This window comes from Pipistrellus kuhlii, unplaced genomic scaffold (assembly GCF_014108245.1).
Source record: "Pipistrellus kuhlii isolate mPipKuh1 unplaced genomic scaffold, mPipKuh1.p scaffold_m20_p_1, whole genome shotgun sequence".
Lineage (NCBI taxonomy): Eukaryota > Metazoa > Chordata > Mammalia > Chiroptera > Vespertilionidae > Pipistrellus > Pipistrellus kuhlii.
This window is the reverse complement of record NW_023425404.1, coordinates 114,961,405-114,981,028: the sequence shown is the minus strand read 5'-3', so window position 1 is coordinate 114,981,028 and position 19,624 is coordinate 114,961,405. Positions and strand designations below refer to the sequence as shown.

At 40.3% G+C, this 19,624-nt stretch overlaps 1 protein-coding gene across 1 annotated transcript in view; it reads right to left on the bottom strand.

The window, feature by feature from the left end:
* Positions 1-19,624, bottom strand: part of GAD2 (glutamate decarboxylase 2) — a 60,449-nt gene that overhangs the window by 20,099 nt on the left and 20,726 nt on the right. The window contains exons 9-11 of the mRNA XM_036460232.2: positions 8,788-8,842; positions 7,296-7,412; positions 5,037-5,101 (exon numbers count right to left, since the gene is read on the bottom strand). Of these exons, the coding sequence (XP_036316125.1) occupies positions 5,037-5,101; positions 7,296-7,412; positions 8,788-8,842 (237 nt within the window). The remainder of the gene's footprint in view (positions 1-5,036; positions 5,102-7,295; positions 7,413-8,787; positions 8,843-19,624) is intronic.

Below are 19,624 nucleotides of genomic sequence, written 5' to 3'. Positions count from 1 at the left end.
GTTTCATCAAAAGGTTGATGGAACTTGGGAATTCAGCAGGGCTGAATCACATGTTATTGCCTGTTGGCAACAGCTGAGGCCATCTCCCCCAAACTAAAAAGGATGCATAAATGATTACTTGCTGCCAGACAGCAGAGGGCATTTCAATCTACATGTTATTGCTTCCTGCTGGCCAAACACCTGAACAGCCAAAGGCAATTTCTCCCAAACCTGATAATCTTACTATATACCAAACCTCACCTTTAGGTATGTATATCTGCTTCATGGCATTTATGTAAATAAAAAGCTCTGGGTCCAGAGAGACTGGAGAACTTGCTTTTTTTTTTTTTTTTTTTTTTTTTTTTTTTTTTTTTTAAGCTAAGTCTCCTCTGGCTCCCCAAAATGCTTTCCAAAATTATGTTTCGTCTCTAGACTCTTTACTAATTTACCACAGCCCTTCTCCAGATTCTTTAATCCTTCTAGACACTGGATAAGACTCTGGCACTCCTCCAGTTCCCAGAAAAAGCATTTGTCCCTCAGTGAGCTCCTACTACTCACTTTCTATGTTTATCAGACAAGTGAGTCCCTGTGCACAGCTTCTGAGAAGCTGCACAGGACTTTGGTATAAAGAGATTGGCAGAAGGAGGAGAGTAGCAGTACCATCCATGACAGCTGCTGTGAGTGCTGCCCCCCCAAACCCCCTTGCTGAACAACAGACTTGGGCTCACCCTGTGCCCAGCACCTGAGGTGCAAAATTATTGAGGCAAAACAAGAAGCTGGGAAAGATCTGGCTCATCTATTGGATGAATGGCAGGCTCAGCAGCCAGTCAGAAAGAACACTTACTGGCCTGGAGATCTTATCTGATCAGTGAATAGTCCAGCTCTTCTTCTTGGCCTGAATTGAGGCAAGAAGCATAGGCAGTTCATGGCCAGGTGGATACTACCCCTGGAAAGAGGGCTAAATGACTTCAGGAACAGAATCAAGGAACCTGGGCTCTAAGCAGTAGGTAACAGTGGTTAAGGGAGCCAGCTTGGGAGACAATCTGTATTTGCATATAGGTTCTATCACTTCCTAGCTATGTGATCTTGAGCAAGTTAGTCAACCTCTCTATGCCTAGATTTCCTTGTCTGTAAGTAGAATAATAGTACAGTAAAGTGGTTAGAACTCTCTGACATACCATAAGCACTAAATAAGGTTGGCTTTTGCTATTAATTTCAGTTTTCTTAATTATGAGCTGTAACAGTGGCACATACCGTGTTTCCCCGAAAATAAGACATCCTCCGAAAATAAGACCTAGCGCATGGAAAGATAAGACATCCCCTGAAAATAATACCTACTGCAACTTTGGGAGAAAAAATTAATATAATACACTGTCTTATTTTGGGGGAAACAGGGTAGATGCTTCCATTCTATTATATTGGACAGGTATATATCTCTTTCTGAGGAAACTCAGCCATCACTAATGACTCTAATGGGAAATAAAACAGCTGTTCTCCATTGCTCTGGCTGTCGGTGTTTATGCAGTGGCCAATGCGTCTTGGAGGTGCCCAAGTCCACAGCTACCTGTCACTGTCCTGCTCTGTTCCAGAGGGGCTGCCTCATAAAGACAGCAAAAAGCTGAGCAGAGTGATTCAATGACGCAGCCTTAATTTATTGGAGAAATGTTGGCAATTTATAAAAAACACCCTTGGGTTTATTTCAAAATATTCTGCCCTTGGATTCAGACAAGTGGTGTCTGTGATTTTTCACAAGTGTAGAGAACTGAGTCCCCTAGGGCTGTTTTCAGACATAGCCAGGTGCCCTCATTTGCATCACAACCTCAGCAGACCCTGGCTCCTCTCATCCTTCCAGACCTCATCTTTCTCCTTTAATCTTCTATGCCTTGTACCCTGCTTCATTCTCCTCCCAGACATCCAGCTCCCTAACCTGTGAGACTTTGCTTTCATTCTCTTCTTCCTGGTCCCCTGACAGTGCCCCTTGCAGTTATCTTTTCCCACTTCCTGGGTTCAACTGCTTTCTTCCCCAGTCCAAGAAATGTAATGCTTTCTGTGCCTAATAGAGGCTCAAGGATAGAGCCTGACCTTGCTCTGTGGGCAAGAGCACTGGACTTGCAGATACTCTGCTAGCTTCCTAGGCACTGCCAGGACTCCATCACAGTCTCCAAGCAACTGAACTGAACTTTCTCCAAGAACCCTTTCAAGCCTGCAAGTCCCTGCTCATCAGCTTGCTGTACTTCTTCAATTTCTGCCTGATAAAGCTCCCATGCCCACCCCTGTTTAGGGGGACTCTTTTCTTCCTGGTTCCTCCACACAGTCGCTTGTCTGTGTTGGACCTTTACTTTCTCTGTCTTGAATTTTAATCCATTGTTAATTGTCAGTCTTCCCAGATGGAGTCTCAGCCCCTTGAAGACAGGCTTCCTATCATATTCATCCTTGTGCTCTCATGGAGCCTAGTACACCATGAGGCTTGCATATGGCAGAGGTTCTGCAACTAGTGAGTTGAATTTCAGAACCTCTGACTCTCGGAGGGAAGTGAGGGCAAAGTTGGTAACAGGGCAGAAGCTGCATCAGAACTTTCAGCTAGGCCAGAAAGCCTTGAGAGTGGACCACAGCAGTGGATTCATGTAAATGCGCAGCAGCCTGCTGGGGGAGGGTTTAAGTCAGTTTACATCCAGCTGGCTTGTCTCAGTGGTTGAGCTTCAACCTAGGAACCAGGAGGTCATGGCTCAGGGCACATTCCGGGGTTGTGGGCTCAATCTCCACTATAGGGATATGTGTGAGAGGCAGCCGATCAGTGATTCTCTCTCATCATTGATGTTTCTATTGCTCTTTGCCTCTTCTTTCCTCTCTGAAGTCAATGGAGGTGTATTTTTTTATTTTTTTAGTAGTCTGTTTACAGTGCACAGAAACAGATTTTGGAGCCTCGGGGCTCTTGGCAGCACTCTCAGTGACACCATCTCTAGCCATTTGCACAGTGCTAGCGAGGAAGAGCATTGCTTTCTGAGAATTGGGTTGGTTCTTATAGGAGATGCCAATCAGGGCTCTGGAGCTTGTACCATTTTGTTATGATGACAGCACTCTGGGACCCCTGGGGCCACAAGGAAGCCTCTGGATTTGGGGACAAAAATCAACTATCAATTTCCTCCACTTTAACGTGAGCCCTAATGTTCGGGGAAACATGATACTCCAAGTGAGGCCAATTTCTTTCCTAAATTTGTGCCCGTGCACATTAGGCCCAGGGGTTTCCCCAGCTCCTGCAACCTTATTCACTGACAAAAGTGTGCTTTGGCTGATGATAAGTCAGCAAGCTGGATCATCTCAGATAAATCGAGGGAATTGAAGGGATTCTGATCAAAGAAAGACACCATGAGTCCATCATTTTTAGGACTTCATGTCGGCTGCTCCACTGAGTAGAGTTCATTACAATAGCTACAAGAACTGTGGTAGTGACAGAGGACTCGGTTCCATGGCGAGTGTTTTAAGCTTTTCTCTCAAATAACAGTCTTTAGTGCAAAGGTGTGTGGGTGTGTTTTTCCCAGGCTCAGGGGAGGTAATTTAGCAGCTTTTAAGTCATCATCAGCGTAGGATGTTGCATGGCTTTTAGCACTTCGAGTCCCAGGTAGCATTAAAGGTAGAATAATAGATGCTCACTTTTGTGCCGGTCACACAAAGAAACTCAGAAAAGAGAAAGCACTGTGTACAGAACACTTCTGTCAAAATCACATGAATTTAATTCCTGTTCTAATCATTTAAACAGGCTCCTCCCCAATTGTTCCCTTTTGTTCATTGCCTCTCCTGTTGGTTCATTGCCTCTTCCTTAAGCTTTGGGTTTTGAGCAGATCTTCATGACAAAAGGGATGAGGCCTGTGAGAAGCCCTGAAGGACCAGGAGCAGAGACTAGAAGTGGTTCATTGTAGGAAGGCACAGGCCTGTCCTCATCCACTCACACCCACAGGCACCTACAATCAGAGCAAGGGCAACGACTCAGGACAGCGACTCTGCTGGTCTATCTGGAGTCTTCCCAGTCTTCTCTTCATTAAGTAGGCAGGGTGCCCCTGACTGCCTGGCAACCCCACTCATCTTTCTACTCCTAGATTCCCTGGGTATTGGTCTGGCCTGACTGCTCTGCAGGACCGGTGCTGATAGATGCTCCCGAGTGCCATCAGCCTGTCTTCTCATCCTGGAACAGAAATTGTGCCAAGCTGTCTCAGGGAAGAGCCAGTGGAAAGCTTTTCCTGGGCAGCATCTGGCTATTTGGCAGGGCACGCTGGGGATTTGGCAGCCTCCAATTAATTCAGGCCTGCTCAGTTGCCTGGCGTGTCAGAGCTCACCATGCAGTTGACCTGCAGTGTCATGACGGGAGAACAGGGAACTCTGAGTTACCACTGCACGTGGTTCAGAGTCCAGGGTTAGTTTTTCATTCTATGATTTTTGTTTCCTTTGTGCTGTGGATCTGAATATGCTTTACACTAATCAAATAATACCTCTTTTGTGTTTTATAGCTTTTCCTCAATGATTTACCGTTTAGTTTCTGAATAAAGGTGCTTTGCAGCATCCCTTAGAGTTATATCAGAAAAAAAAATACCATGGGAATAAAAGCATATTCCACTTTAAGTAAAGTGGCCATTGAAACCTAAAGTCATCATAAATTACAAGGTGTTTGTTTGCATTGCTAAATTATTTACTGGCTTCTTTAAAGCAGTGGGTGTTATACTTTATGGAACCCAAAAGCCATAAATATCCCTAGGAAAGTTTAAACAATTTTGATTGTTTGTTCAGAGATTCTAGGAAGGTCATTCCTGATTTCTCTGGTGAACCATGGCTGCAGATGGGGATCTGTGTGTGAAAAATATTCCCTTTGTGTCATTAGATATGGGCTCTGGTTTCTTTTTGTTGATTACACACAGTGTTTACACATATATGATCACACAAGGCAAGGCACACAAGGACTACACAGAATGGGCTCACCTGTATACAACCGCTCTTAGAAACCAGGTGTAACTTGCTTTCAACATTTAGCTTTCACACTTAACATTGTGAACAAGAAAAGTGTGTACCTCTCCACGCCACTCAGTTTCCACTTGTGTTTCTGGGACATCAGCAATCCCCCACCCCAAGCGGCCTGAAAAAGGAAGATCATACCAGGAAAAAGGTGGCAGATTTCATTGCTTAAATTTCTATAGTTTGGTGTCTTTCAGAACAGTGAGCATCTCCTTGACCCCAGGCCACCTTCTAGCACTAGATTCTCAAAATTTAAGTTGGGGGCTATTCTAAGGTCTCAGACTCCATCCCACATTTATATGGGGGTAAGGAGCCACATTGGAGCCACCTTCCCTCACTCTGCAAGAGAAAGAGATGGATTCTCCCACACCCCATCACCAGCACTCAGTCCTAGTAAAGCACTTCATCTCAGAGCAAGAAAACCTATTATCTGCACAGTGTAGTCAAGAACATAGGCTGGGGACCCTTTAAACATCTTCCTAGTTGCAAGGAAAACTCTTTTGACAATTCTGAATAAATCTAGAGGGAGGATGTGGCTTCACAATCCAACTTCACTGCTGTGTAATTTTGGATAAACTAATTTCTCTGTCAAAAGCGAAACAAATAAACAATCAAACAAACAAAAAACATACCACCATAAAAGCAAGAGGAGAGATCTGTACCAGTCAATTAATTAGCAATTAGAACATGGCCCTTAAATTTTTTTTCTCAAGTTTTAAGATTTGAATTGGCAGAGTAATCTTTAAAAATAGGATGTCAAAACAAAGATTCATTGGAAGATATTAACCTTCTTTGCAGGTAAAAAAATATTCCTGGGATCATTTTGAAGGAAAAAAGCCATCACTGTTAGGGTATAATTGCTCCCCCTGCTTTGTTATAATTTCAGTTCTTTTATACTTCCAAATTTGACCAATTTTCCAAATGTGTAATCTTTTAAGATTTTTTGTTTAATTATAGAATGTATAAAAATTACAGAGAATAAGTAGTAAACTTGATATATTAAAAAAAAAAACTAATACAATTGGTTAAAATACCTCCCAGCTCTGTTGTAATTATAAACCTAAAAGAGAGACCATAGCATCTGCTAGCTTAGGACACAAGGACATTGCTATTTTTAAAGGAGTCAGGGTAATTGTCTTCCTGAGTCGGCTAGCAAGGTTTAACAGACTCCCATTGCTGAAACCAGGTCACTGAAAGTACTCAAGTTGTTCAACCTTTTCTCAGTGTCTTCACGTATAAAATGAAGGGGTCTCTGCTAGCCTAATGCACAATCACATTGTGAATCAGGGAAGAAAAAGAAATTTGGTAATTACTATGCAGACTATACCTCTGGAATAATAGAAATTTATCTAGCTTAGCCTTTGAAAGTTTCTTGCTCTTAAAGATAGGGGAAAATAATTTGCTCTGAATACTTATCATAAAGCCAGGATGGCCTAAAGTCAGTGTTACTCACCAACATTCTTGCACCAGAATCAGCTTATGCTTCCTTCACTGAGAAAGCCACACAATAATAATAATTTAAAAAGTCAGCTTTATCAAATACTGGGTTTAGCGATATTTTGACACCGACTCCTTATCTCAACCTGGATCATTAACAGTTTGCAGATAGCAGCTAATCTCGAGCCACATTTTGAAAAATACTTGCCTAAATGTAAATCCCTGCAATTTGTCCTTCTAAAAATCGACAGTTTTTCATTTGAAAATGTTTTTGTGGGCTTTTTTTTTTTTTTTTTTTTTTTTGCGTGACTAAGCCTAGAGTCAAAATTCTCGAATCTAGTTTATCTTCTTAGCTGATCAAGCTAAGAAATTGGAAATGTGGTGGCAGGTATTTCTTAGCAAGCTGTCAAGTCTGCTTTCTTCCCAGTATATACAAATACTTGATTTGTGTTTTTTGATCCTTTGGGTTTTCTATATAAATGCAATTCCTATTTATTCATTTGAGCATTCTTGCAAGTCAGTAAGCTCTGCATGTGTGTGCTGTGTATCTGTGTGTGTGTGTGTGTACAAAGGACATTGTGGTTCAATGGATTAAGAAATGAGTGCTCAGCTCAGGTACTGGCCAAAGAAATAAGAATATTATCATGTTGAGAACATTAAGACATAATCAACCTCAGACTGCTTCCAATGAATTCGTATATTTTTTCAATTGCGAGCTATTTTATCTTTGCAGTTATTAAAAGCTGAACCATTACCATTTGAAAATAAGATCAGAGAGAGAGAGAGGAGAGAGGGGACATATTTCAACATATTTCATTCCATGAGCCCAGGTGAAAATGCATAAGGACATTTTAGTGGCAGGCCTATGGGATACTTACATCCACATGCATCCAGATCTTGTACTTTTTGCAAATGTCAGCGACAGCTAAAAGGGGATCAAATGCTCCATACACAGTGGTCCCAGCTGTGGCACTCACAAGGAAAGGGACAAATCCCTATGCAAATGAGAAAGCCCCAAGACATATAAAACAGCTGTTCAAAGATTCTTTAAAATAGCTGGCAAAAACAAGGAAACCCCTTTTCATACAGGCGCATTTTTGGAACCATCAGAAAGGCCATTGAAACCTCAGAGCCTGGTAGGAACAGTGTTCATGCTCAAGGACTGGAGTTCTCCAGGCCATTCCTCTGGAATAGAAGACATTCTGAGTCTCAGAAGAGGCTACACTGGACCCAGAGGGGAATACGCTTTGTGGTGCTCAGTCATTTATACTTTCTAGGGAGGTTTTCTGGCCTTTCTTCCTACCCTTTGATAAATTTCTAGTCTTTCTTGTTCATAAAAGGAAAACAGAATTTAATAAATAAGCAGAAAGGAGAACCATGAGAAGGAACTCCAACTAGCTCATTACTCCTATATCCAAAATCCTCAGATAACTTATTTGGAGTCTTAGAGAAGAGGATTCATGTGGAGCTAAACTATATCCCCTGGCTTTTATGAGAGTTACCAGTTCTCTGTCTGGCCCTAGGTAAATGAAAGGGATTGAAATAAGAGATGGCTGCTGAAAGACAACAGAAGAATGACTCAGTTACTTCACATGCTACAGCATGATGTTACAGAGTTAGTCTGTAGGTGGCAGCAAAGGCCTAATCTGTGATTTACCTTACAAGAAGTTCTAGTACAAGAACAATGGAAACCTTGGGGGAGGAAGGCATATAAATAGAAATAATTATTCCTGAGTTCATAATAATCAAAAGGTGTTACAGCGTTGAACTAGGAGCTGTAGGTTACATTCAGTGGACATTAAATTAAGAGAATTCTAGAAATAAGCTCTCTGGCTTGCGAACTATTCCGGGATGAACATAACTTTTCAGAGCTTTGCGGGAATCTGTAGCAGGTCTCTAGAACTCGTTATTTCTAAAGAGTTTTAAATGGTTTCTGAAAAAGAAGGCGTTTGGAGAGCCAGGCATACCAGTATGTGTACAGGCAGAAAAAAATGGCCCCTTTCCAATAACCTCACAGCAGTAACTGACACGCTGCATTAGCATCCTGATATTTTCCACTTCTTGATCTTTCAAAAGTGTCTGCTTGGTGCCAAGCCTCTTCACACAAGAAGACAAATGCTTGGAAACTCCTACAACATTATGTGGATGTTATTTATTCTGCAATTTAGACCTTTAGAAAGCAGAACCTACAACCCAGAGAAATAAGTAATGAATAGATGCAAAATTCCATATTCTCATTGAAGCTGGGAGGCTGAGGTGCAGGTGCTCTTTTAAAAAACTAAAACCAAAATGTGTTCTCCACCTGATAGGACTACAAAGTTGTACCCTTAGCTTGTTATGAGCTAGATAAAGCTCCCTATAAAAACTTACTTTTTGTTTGGCTTCAATGATCCTTCTTTCAAGGTCAGATGGGATCATTTTTCCCCTGAAAGGAAAAATAGATTACTGTATAGATTTGCTTTGAATAATTTACTTTTTTTTGTCTTTGGCAAGAGGCAACATGAGGGTAAAAATCGAACCCTAAACCATTGATAATAATAATAATCAATTTAAACAAATCTCATCTCTTTTCAGAAAGAAATGCATTTTCTCCCTGAAAGAGGCAAGACAGCAATTTCTGGCAAGTTCCAGGGACTCTCTCCTACTATTGTGCACTCGGCATAGACCCTGCTTTTTAGGTCATCCCCTTAATTTGGTTAAAACAAGGATGCTTTGGAGCAAGACATTTGGCAATGGGGGGAGAGTGCAGAAAAAGAGTTGTACTTCAAATCTTCTAATGAATGGACTTGCAACTTCACATATATCAATACATAAAACACCAAGATAAGAAAATCCATTTTGAAGCCTTCAAATGAACTATTAAGCCGAAAAGCTAACTAATTACACACTAAGTGCTAAAGTCATGAAGCAGGCCAAGAACTCATAAACTCAAATTTCAAACAGGAATTGTAAGAAAAAATCCTTTCATCCCCATAATGCTTCTTTTCTAAAATAAAAACACAAGTAGTGCTTTGCTTGCTATAAAACCCCACGATTATAACAACTAGAGGAGTTGATTTCTCAAAGAAGCCAGATATAGCAAAATGTATGATCTTAGTCAAGTTTCTTAATTTCCCTGTGTGTATTATTATTACTAACCTTAAAACATAGAGGTAATAATATCACTCATAGAGTTATGAGGATTTAATGAGTTAATCAATGCCAAGTATTTTAAAAGTGCTTGACTTATGGAAAGCATTTAATAAATCTTAGCTTTTGCTGTTGGGATTGTTGTTATGACAGGCAAAGGGCAGAGGACAGAGTAGGTAAAGAGCACTGGAGGAGTGAAATATTATTTCAACCAACACAGTTCTCTTGAAATTGCTAGACCGGTTAAACTTTTCACAGCAAGATCCTTGATCTAGGTGTGTGTTTTTTAAAAGCAATTTGGAGAAGTAAATTATGAGGAGGAGGCTTAACAATAAATGGTGGGAGGATGCCACTAGCATTTAGTGAGCAGCAAGAGGGGTATCAGTATTTGTCACTAGCTCAGTAGCCCATCCGCAGCTGTCCCTGTGACTCCAGATATAGCACAAGAACTAGGCTGCTTCCTTACATCTCCTAGTGTGATAATGACTAAGGTTTTGCATATTGAAATGTTATTTTATTGTTATTGTGCTACCATTTCTCCACTTAAAAATATAATTTGTGCCTTATATAGTGAGCAGGTAAGTTATATGTTCTACAGTTTTCATTTCAGGCTAATAAAGGAGGTGTTGCACACAGTTTGAATATAAAGCAGACATTAGGCCTGAAGGCATTGAGAACCACTGATTTATGCGAAGCTGTTTGCCAAAGAAAAGCATTTAAAAGGCAATTACCTGGTGATGGTTATAGACAAGTTAACAGAGATTGGTCAGTCAGGGGGGTAGTGAACAAAGGCATTGAATGTGCATTTGGTACAAAGGATGCACTCCAACTCAGAGCAGCCAACAGGGCACTTCTGTACAACCGGGACAGGAGGAGGGACAGAGGGAGTGCGAAGGTGGGAGGGCATCTCACTCCCTGTGTTTCTCTCTTCACTTCACACTTAGCCTGGGAGCAACCTCAAAGGGGTGATTTTCACCTCTCCTAGACCAGACTGCCAGAACACCTCACTCCAGCCCTGCTATTAGCAAAATGTTCACCTTTCAGAGGAATTGCAGATATTAAGTAAATGTGGTCTCTCCCTACCTTCTCTCTCCCTCTCTCTCTCTCTCTCTCTCTCTCTCTCTCTCTCTCTCTCTCTCTCTCTCTTTCTGAAAACAGCTTATTGTCTGTAATCACCTTTTCACGTAAAGAAAGGACTATATGGCTTCTCTTTGGTATCTGAATTATCAGCATTACTACTCTTACACATTGGGGCTGTTATTAAGCAAAAATAAAGGCACTCCACTCCCATATTTGTTTTATCTACTTCAGAACCCAGAGCCTGGCACACTGCAGGTGGCAGCTCAACATTCATTGGATGTGTGTAACTAGAAGGCAAAAGTTTAACTCAAGGATGATATTACTATTGTATGTTGACTTTACTCTTTGACCAGACAGCTAGTGTGGAGGCCTCTGGAGACAAAAAATTTCATATTTCCATTTATCTTAGAATTGGCTGACTTTAGAACAATGGTTCTTAAATTTTAGTGCACATAAAAATCACCTGTGTGCACCTTTATTTATTTTTAATATTTATATTTGTTAATTCTCATCTGAGGATATTTTCCCATTGATTTTTAGAGAGTGTGGAAGGGAGAGAGAGAGAGAGAGAGAGAACACATTGATGTAAGAGAGACACATTGACTGTTTGCCTCCCACACACACCCCAACCAGAGGAGAGATGGAGCCTGCAACTGAGGTATATGCCCCAACCAGAATGGAGCATGGGACCCTTCTGTCCAGGGGCCAACAATCTGTCCTAAACTGGTTAGGGCTGTGTGGGCCTTTAAAATGCAGATTCTTTGCCCCCTGCTGTTAGGGATTTTGAAACAGTCAGTCAGTTATAAGACCCAGGAATTGATGAATCCCACAAGTACTTACTGAGCACTGACCATGTGCTAAATACTGGGGACCAGGGTAAACAGACCATTTTCTACTCTCCAGAGCTTACATGCCAATAAGGGAGATACATAATAACATAGTTAGTAGACAAACACGCATAAGAATTTGCATTTCTAATAAGCACCCAGGGTGATGCTGAAGCAAGTAGACCTAGCTCCAAGAAATTGTTTTAGAAATGGAACACTAATCTGTTAAATAGCTGGATAACATACTAGCCAAGTACTTTCATGTGACCCATGGTTTTGAGCCAGCATGGCTTAGGGCAGGGAGCAGGAGCTCCCCAGTGTGGCCCTATGCAGCCCTGCCTGCCGTGTGCTGTGGGTGAGTACATTGAGCGACAACCAGCAGGCTCTTCTGAGGATTAGGAGCTGTCTGGCCAGTCCTGGCTTTTCCAGCCCTGCATCTCTTGGTGCAGGGAGTTTTGGATGGCAGCTGTCGCATCCTCTGTCTGTTCTGAAAATATTTCTATAGCCAAAAGTTCTTTAATGTTTCCACATACAACCTTTAGGCTCACAGGTGATTGGCTCTTTGTAATGCTGTTCTCTGTTAGTTGTTGGTGTTTAAGAAAGCAACATTGACGTGATGCCTCTTGAACCAGACTGCTGCTTTGAATGTTGTTGTTTTGCGTTAAATTCCCAATTTGCAGTAGCCTTTGAAAATTCACATGATGCTATAGGGTCAGCTAACTGCATATAGTAGCCTGGGGAAAAATCCCACAATGCCAGCTAGAGCTGCCAGCAGGAAAAAATCTTCTCCTTGTGAGAAGGGCAAAAAATATGGATTACATCATGTGTAGAGTTTTTTTATTCAGATTCATGGCTCTGAAGGAGAAATCTACCGATCCTATCTAAAGGAGCATGCTACTGGAGAGTGTGTACCTCCAAGGCAGGCATTCAAATGGACATCGGTGACCTGCTCATTGACCTGCTGAACTTGTAGTAATTCTACCAGCCTTTCCTAAGTGAGAAGAGCTTGGATCTGTTCAAGAGACACAAGTGAGCGCAAAGAAGAAAGGATGCGTGAGCCCTTCCAGTTAGAAAGTGACTAATGTCACAATCACTGTTAATAGCAACACAACAGCAGTGATAATGACTTACCAGTTTTAGGAAGAGTCACTGCACTATGCCTTAGATAGGCAGCTGAATGTGGCTAAACATTTGAAATGTGGGAACAAAATAACTGGGCTCCTGCTCCAGACCTTGTGCTAATTGTGTGTACTTGAAGCACTTAGTTCTTCCTTGTACTCACCTGCCTCACAAGGTTTACATGAGGATCCAATGGAATAGTAAATATAAAACACTATAGGGCACTAAGTATAAAACTCTGCCTAGCATGTTAGATAATCTCATTACTAATAGTAATAGTACTAGCCTTCATGTGCCTTGCAGGATGTCACACAGGTGGTGGGAGGCAGGTGTTTAACTTAAGAGCTGTGTGAAATCATAACCCAAGTTCTTAGCACCATACAACAACTGTCTTAGTGAAGCATTTATGGGGTTTAAACAAAAATACCTACTACCTTGACTGTTCAGGTTGAGTTCTAGAATTGTAATGATATAGGTAACATTTCCACTATGACTGTTTGGAAGCCCCTTAAATTGAATAGTTCCTTGGTCCCAATTCTTATTGCTATTAGCACTGATTAGTAAAATAAGGAAAACATATAACTCCTACTAAAATATATTGTTCTATCAATAAGGGTAAATGTCTGTGTGTGCTAGAAAGTGTGCTGACAATCTCTCGTCACTTCTCCTAGTCCCCAAACTAACATCCCTCTTCTGTGAGAGAAGAAAAGGATTATGATAAATTGCTCAATTTATCATGTAAGAAACCATGCTTAGCTACTGTAAATAACTTTGTGACCAAGAGAAATAAAAACTGTCATTAAAGAACCTTAAAAATTCATGATATGGGTATACAACAGATAAAAATATGAGAGGCATTCTAAATCATTCTCAGAGGAAAATGAATAGCCTAAAATGTTTCTGCAATTAAATAACAAAGAATAAAGGCAACTAAACTGAATATTTAACCCAACAACAATGTAGGCAGAAAAATGAATATTTCAATGAATTAGAAACTATAAATACATTTAAATTCAAAAGATGGAACATTGAAAAGATCAATGAATATACAATTATCTGACTAGTCCAATTAAAGAAAGAGAGAAAATGTAAAATTTGAAATGAGAAAGGAGGTATGGAGATGTATATATATATATGGCTAATATGCAAAATATCTCTTCAGGAATTGACTGGGAGACTGGGAGTTTGCTTGCTCGCTATGATCTGTGCTGACCACAAGGGGGAGATGTGTAATGAAGGAAGGCCCTGATTGGCCCTGATTGCTGGCCAGGCCTAGGGACCCTACCTGTGCATGAATTTTGTGCAATGGACCTCTAATATGTGTGTGTGTGTGTGTGTGTGTGTGTGTGTGTGTGTGTGTATGTGTGTGTGTGTGTGTATTTAATATTATAAGAGAATTCTATGGAGCACCTTAGGCTAATCTTAAAATTTGGAGAAATATATAATTTCCCCCAGGAACATGTAAATTAAAATAATTGATTCAAGAATATATAGAACATTTGAAAACAAAAACAAATAATAAGTGGGAAAATTTTTCCAAAAAATTGTTCCTCAAAATGCTGGGCCCTAATGTTTTGGTAGTGAATATTAACAAGTCTACTATTGGCAGATGATGCCTTTTTAGCTTTTATAGAGAAGACAATGGAAAGCTTTGAATTTATTTCCTGAAATTAGCTAACTGTGAAAGCAAAATCTGTCATATGTAGTCCCCCAAATCTATAGGTAGATACATCTTAGAATATAGCTACAAAAATCTAAAATATATTATTAAAAAATATAATCCAGAAGAAGATGAAGGATTAACATGGAACTAAATAGGATTTGTTGCAAGAATGCAAAGAATGGAATGGAGGTAAGATGATAATTAGTATCTGAAACTACAAGTGAGTAAACTGAAACTAATCTATAAGAAGAAAAATACAGGTAGGCACAAATTGGTCTGCACACTTTTGGGAGGTTCCAGATAAAACTAGAGGCTTGTTTAAGGCCGTTCATCTACTTTTTATTGGAAACCTGACTTAAACCTCAGGCTTGGATCTCTAAAATGCAGGCCTCAGGCTCTTAGACTATGCAGGTGAGTGAATGGCAGAAGAACTATTTTGCAGTTACATCTGGCACATGTACAGTCAGATGAAAGGCAGATACCTACCCACAACAGTGCTAGCATTCAGTATGCCTGGTCAAACAGAGAATTTTCCCAGGTCTGTGCTACCAAACTGTTAAAAAAAATTATCCAGAGAAATATTTTGCTGTTATTGATTCTGACAGTGTTGAAACTGGCTTGAATAACTATGCGGTAAATGTTTTAATTTTAGCAAGATCTCAGCAAACTGACCCTGACAAGTAGGAGTCTGGAATGCCAAGAAATAATGTTTTCAGCCCTAACAGGTTTGGCTCAGTGGATAGAGCGTCGGCCTGCGGACTCAAGGGTCCCAGGTTCAATTCCAGTCAAGGGCATGTGCCTTGGTCGTGGGCAGGTTCCCAGTAGGGGGTGTGCAGGACGCAGCCAATTGATTTTTCTCTCTCATTGATGTTTCTCTCTCTCCCTCTCCCTTCCTCTCTGTAAAAAAATCAATAAAAGTATTTTTAAAAAATAATGTTTTCAAAATAAGTAATGTACAGGAGATGGTGCAGGCTAACAAATATTCAAAGACTCCCTATTGGCACACCCTGATGAGTCAGTAGTAATCCATAAAGTGACCATTGTCTTTGATTGCCACACTTAGTGTTTGTGGTGGCTCTGAGGAAAGTGACCCATGAACTAACCAGCTCACGGTACAGCTAGGACCCAATTCTTTTTGTGTGCCCTTTGGTAAAGATCTGTATTTTTCTTTTTATTTCTGAACATGCTTTATTAGCTAGTCCTGGAAAAGGGAAGAAAATTCTATCCAGTTACAAACCAGACAAGGTAAAAACTGCTACTTCCACTCCCAACTTTTGGCGAGATCTCAAATCTGTTAAACAACAGGAAGCAAAGCTCTGTTTCCAATGTAAACCGCTATGCTAGCCAACACTAAGAATTCTGTGGTCTTCTGAAGAAACTCTTCCTCCAGTAAAAGATGCATATAAATCCTACATTCTCATGTTCACATACAATTTAAAGTTTCAATTTGAACTCACTATTCATCCCATTACACATTTTGAATAAAACCTGTTCAAAACAAAATGAAATAGTTTCTTCACATTTTGTATGCATAGGTGTATATATCAGGTAATAACTGGATGAAAAATCAAGTTTCTATTAACACATGCCATCGCTCAACTGTAAAACCTGAGCTATTGCTATGCTATTGTATTTGAGCTATCAGATTCTGACCACTTCCCCTCAGACCTTCTTTTCAGTTCCAACTTCTCTCACATCCATGGCTTAGAGCTTGCCATGACCTCTGCTTGTTTCAAAGTCTGCCTTCTGCACACCAGACTAAATTTTGCAGAGTCTGTGTCTATGTCCACCTTGTCTCCCACTGTGTTCCTAACCAAGGCCCCTGCCTGCAGCCAAAAGAAGTAGCTCACAGGGCCCTCTCTTCCATTAGAGGGGAACTTCCTGTTCTTCCAAAATTATCATCTATAGAAGTTTTCTCTCCTCATGCCCTGGCTGCACTTCTGGGAATTATCTTTTTGGTTAATGGCCTCATCCAATTCTGAAATATCACTCAATTCTTCTACAAATACTTATTTTCCTCTAGATACTAATTCATGTTTTCTTCTCTATCATTAAGCACGTCAATGCATCGTACTTTAAATTCCAATAATTTAAATTTTGCAAATATCAAACCCAATGATACTTGAATAAAAGTTCAGTAATCCCATCACTGGGAATATTCAACTTTTTGCTGACAAGGAAAGGGAACTCTTAAATTAAAACTTAGGAAATTAACAATTCATTTAACTGTTAATGATTTTAACACGTTTTTCTCTTTTGAACTTAATAATTAATTTTTACAAAATATAATACTCTTTTTACTTATACTTTCATTAAAATGTAAAGCATGGGAAACAGGCTTTCCATTACCCTATCTTATTTTACCTTTTACAATATACATAACAAAATTAAAATTCTTTTTTATTTTCAACTCTCAGAGAACCTGTTTCAAACAAGTGATTTACTCTGTCTGTCTAAGAACTGTTTTAACTGAAAACCATGTTTCACTTTAAATAGGTCACCAAACTGAGACCCTTTAGTTGCTAATTAGGGGATAGTACTATCTCTCAGGATGTTTTTCTACATGTGACTATGAGATTGTTAGAAGGTCACAGGTTATTCTCATCTTTCACTAGGATATTTGCCTTCAATTGTGAGCTTCTTACTATCGATAAGTCAACTATCTGCAGAACAAGACAAAATCTGTCAGCCAGTCACCGATAGACTGATGAGCAGAGCCAGAAAAAGTAACTGTAAGAAGAGAAAGGTCCAGACTCATGGTTAGAGAGCAGGTACAGGCTCATATTTTGCAAAGTCTGGATGAACTTCATAAAGTTCACTAGGAGAAGCTTTGTCAGTCTCAGGTGATTTCTGAACTGCACGCCTGATTTTCAAGGGGACTTGATAGATAATAAGAACGACGTGGCCACCAGGAGGGTTTGAGCATATTCCCGTGGGAACTGTGGCTGCAGATGACTGCTCAAGGCCTCCTCCTGGTTCCTGGCTCCAAACATGTCAATTTGACTTAATCCATCAAGACCAAGGCTCTCAATCTTAAACTCATATTATACAGATGGTGTGAATTATTAAAATCAAAGACTGTCTGTAGCTACCAACATATCTTTAATTTTCTTTTCCAAAATGTTCTCATACAATATTGCTAGGAGTAAATTTATGAAACCTGTTGAAAGGCAACATGGCCCGATATGTCACTTTCCTAATGAATGTTCAGAGTTTAGGAGGAAGCAAGGAGGAAGGAAGTAGATTTTCTCTTATACAATGAGAAAATCATAGATGGAGAAGCCCTGGGCACATAAGAATATTCGCTGAACGATGTCAAGGTTGTTTACAAGAGCAATACCAGAAATAGGGAAATAAACAGCAGGGGACTAATATTCTGTGCTTGCTCTGTTCTAGCTGTCACTTTTAGCATTTTACATTTGTCAGTGCATGTAATCTGCACAACAACCCTCTGAAGCAGGTGCCATTTCTTTCTCCTTTCTTTAGCTGAGGAAACGCATGTGTCCCGGCTAGTGCTGGAGCAAAGATTTATTTAAACAGTGTACTTTCATGTTTCCCAGAGCCAAACCTCAAAAATTATGTAAAGTGTGTTGTATTTGTAATAATGTAGAAATATACTTATGTTATCATGTTTAGTTAGAAAAAGAAACATGATCACAAATGTAAATGTTATTCAAAAGAGATGGGGGAAAAAGAATAAACCTCTATGCTTAGAAAGAGACTCAAAGGTTTAGACAGCAATGTAGTATGATCTTTGGGTGGGAGAATTATGATTTTTCCCTGCTATTTTCTACAAAAAAAAAAAGTGAGCATAAATTGCTTTTTAAATGTTTCCCTCTGTCACTCCCATTTCCCTCTACTTCCTTCCTCCTTGCTTCGTTTCATACAGGCACAACAAGATTTTTCTTCTAGTCCTTATTTCTCCCACCTTTTACTTCATATGATTTTTTTTTCCTTCTTTCCTTTTCTCTTTCTTCTTTCTCCTGTGTTACTCCATTCCTCCCCTCCTCATCTCACAAGGCCCCTAAGCAGGAGACAAAGCCCCTTGGCCCTCCTGGTGGTGAATGACAGACACCTTTAGCCTCTGTCCCAGCTGCCCTGTCAGTGGTTTCTTTCCCTGCAACACTTTGCTTTTCCTTCTTCTACTAGGAGGCCTGCACTTCTCTATGGGGCATGATGCTGCCTCCAGACAGTCAGATGTCCTCAGGTCAGCCTTTTGCTCTCTTAAATACCTGGTGGGCAGGCTTTGTGGACTCCTCCCAAGGCTATTTCCATGCTCACAGCCTGATTTTCACAGTAGAAGCAATATTGGTGCCATAAGGAGTAGAGTTAAGAGCCCCCTCTGTTCTCCCAGATCATCTATCCTTCCACTGGGATTCAATTCAAGAGCACCTACGAAGCCATAGCTGGTTTGGCTCAGTGCATATAATTGGCCTGTGGACTAAAGGGTCCCAGGTTTGATTCCAGTCAAGGGCACGTGCCTAGGTTGTGAGCTCTATCTCCAGTCGGGGGTGCGCAGGAGGCAGCTAATCAATAATTCTCTCTCATCATTGATGTTTCTATCTCTTATTTCTTCTCCCTTCCTCTGTGAAATTATATATATTTAAACACACACACACACACACACACACACACACACACACACACACACACATATATATATATATATATATATATATATATATATATATTTTTTTTTTTTTTTTTTTAAGAACACCTACAAATTAAGCCACATGTGTCAAACACAAGGCCCGCGGGCCAAATCCGTCCCGCCAGGCCTTGCAATGTGGCCCGCACCGCGCTGTCATCACTGCACTCCGCTGCGTTTCCATCACAATGACAGTTTATGACTGTTCAGTAAACCATTCGGCCCGCGATTTAGGCTGGATTTTAGATTTTGGCCCCTTCTCTGATTGAGTTCGACACCCCTAAATTAAGCTAAGAAGGAAAGTGACTAGATTGGAGAAAACATGGCCTGTCAAACAATTCTTCCTTGAATTCCAGGCTCATTATTTATAACCTTGATTAAGGAAATGTTTTGTTATTTAAATCTTTATCCCCAGTTAACAAATTTTGTGTCTGTGCCAATTTTCTCCTCAAGTACCTGATAGTGAGGAACACTGGCAGCCTTAAAAGTATAAAGCAGTTCCCTTTTCAGAATGTGTTCACCTCACTCCAGTCCTCTATTATTTCACACCCATCTTACTGCTAGAGTCACTGACCAGCCTCTGCTCTGCCTTGCTCCCTGAGGGAGTTTCACTCATGCCCTTCGCAGACAAAAATGCTTGCAAGTTACCTGGTCTCCAGCCTCATCGAGTTCAAATGCTAAGGTTAGCTTTTTATCCCCCAAAAGAAAAAAATAAAACATCACTGTTTTTTCTCATTGAAC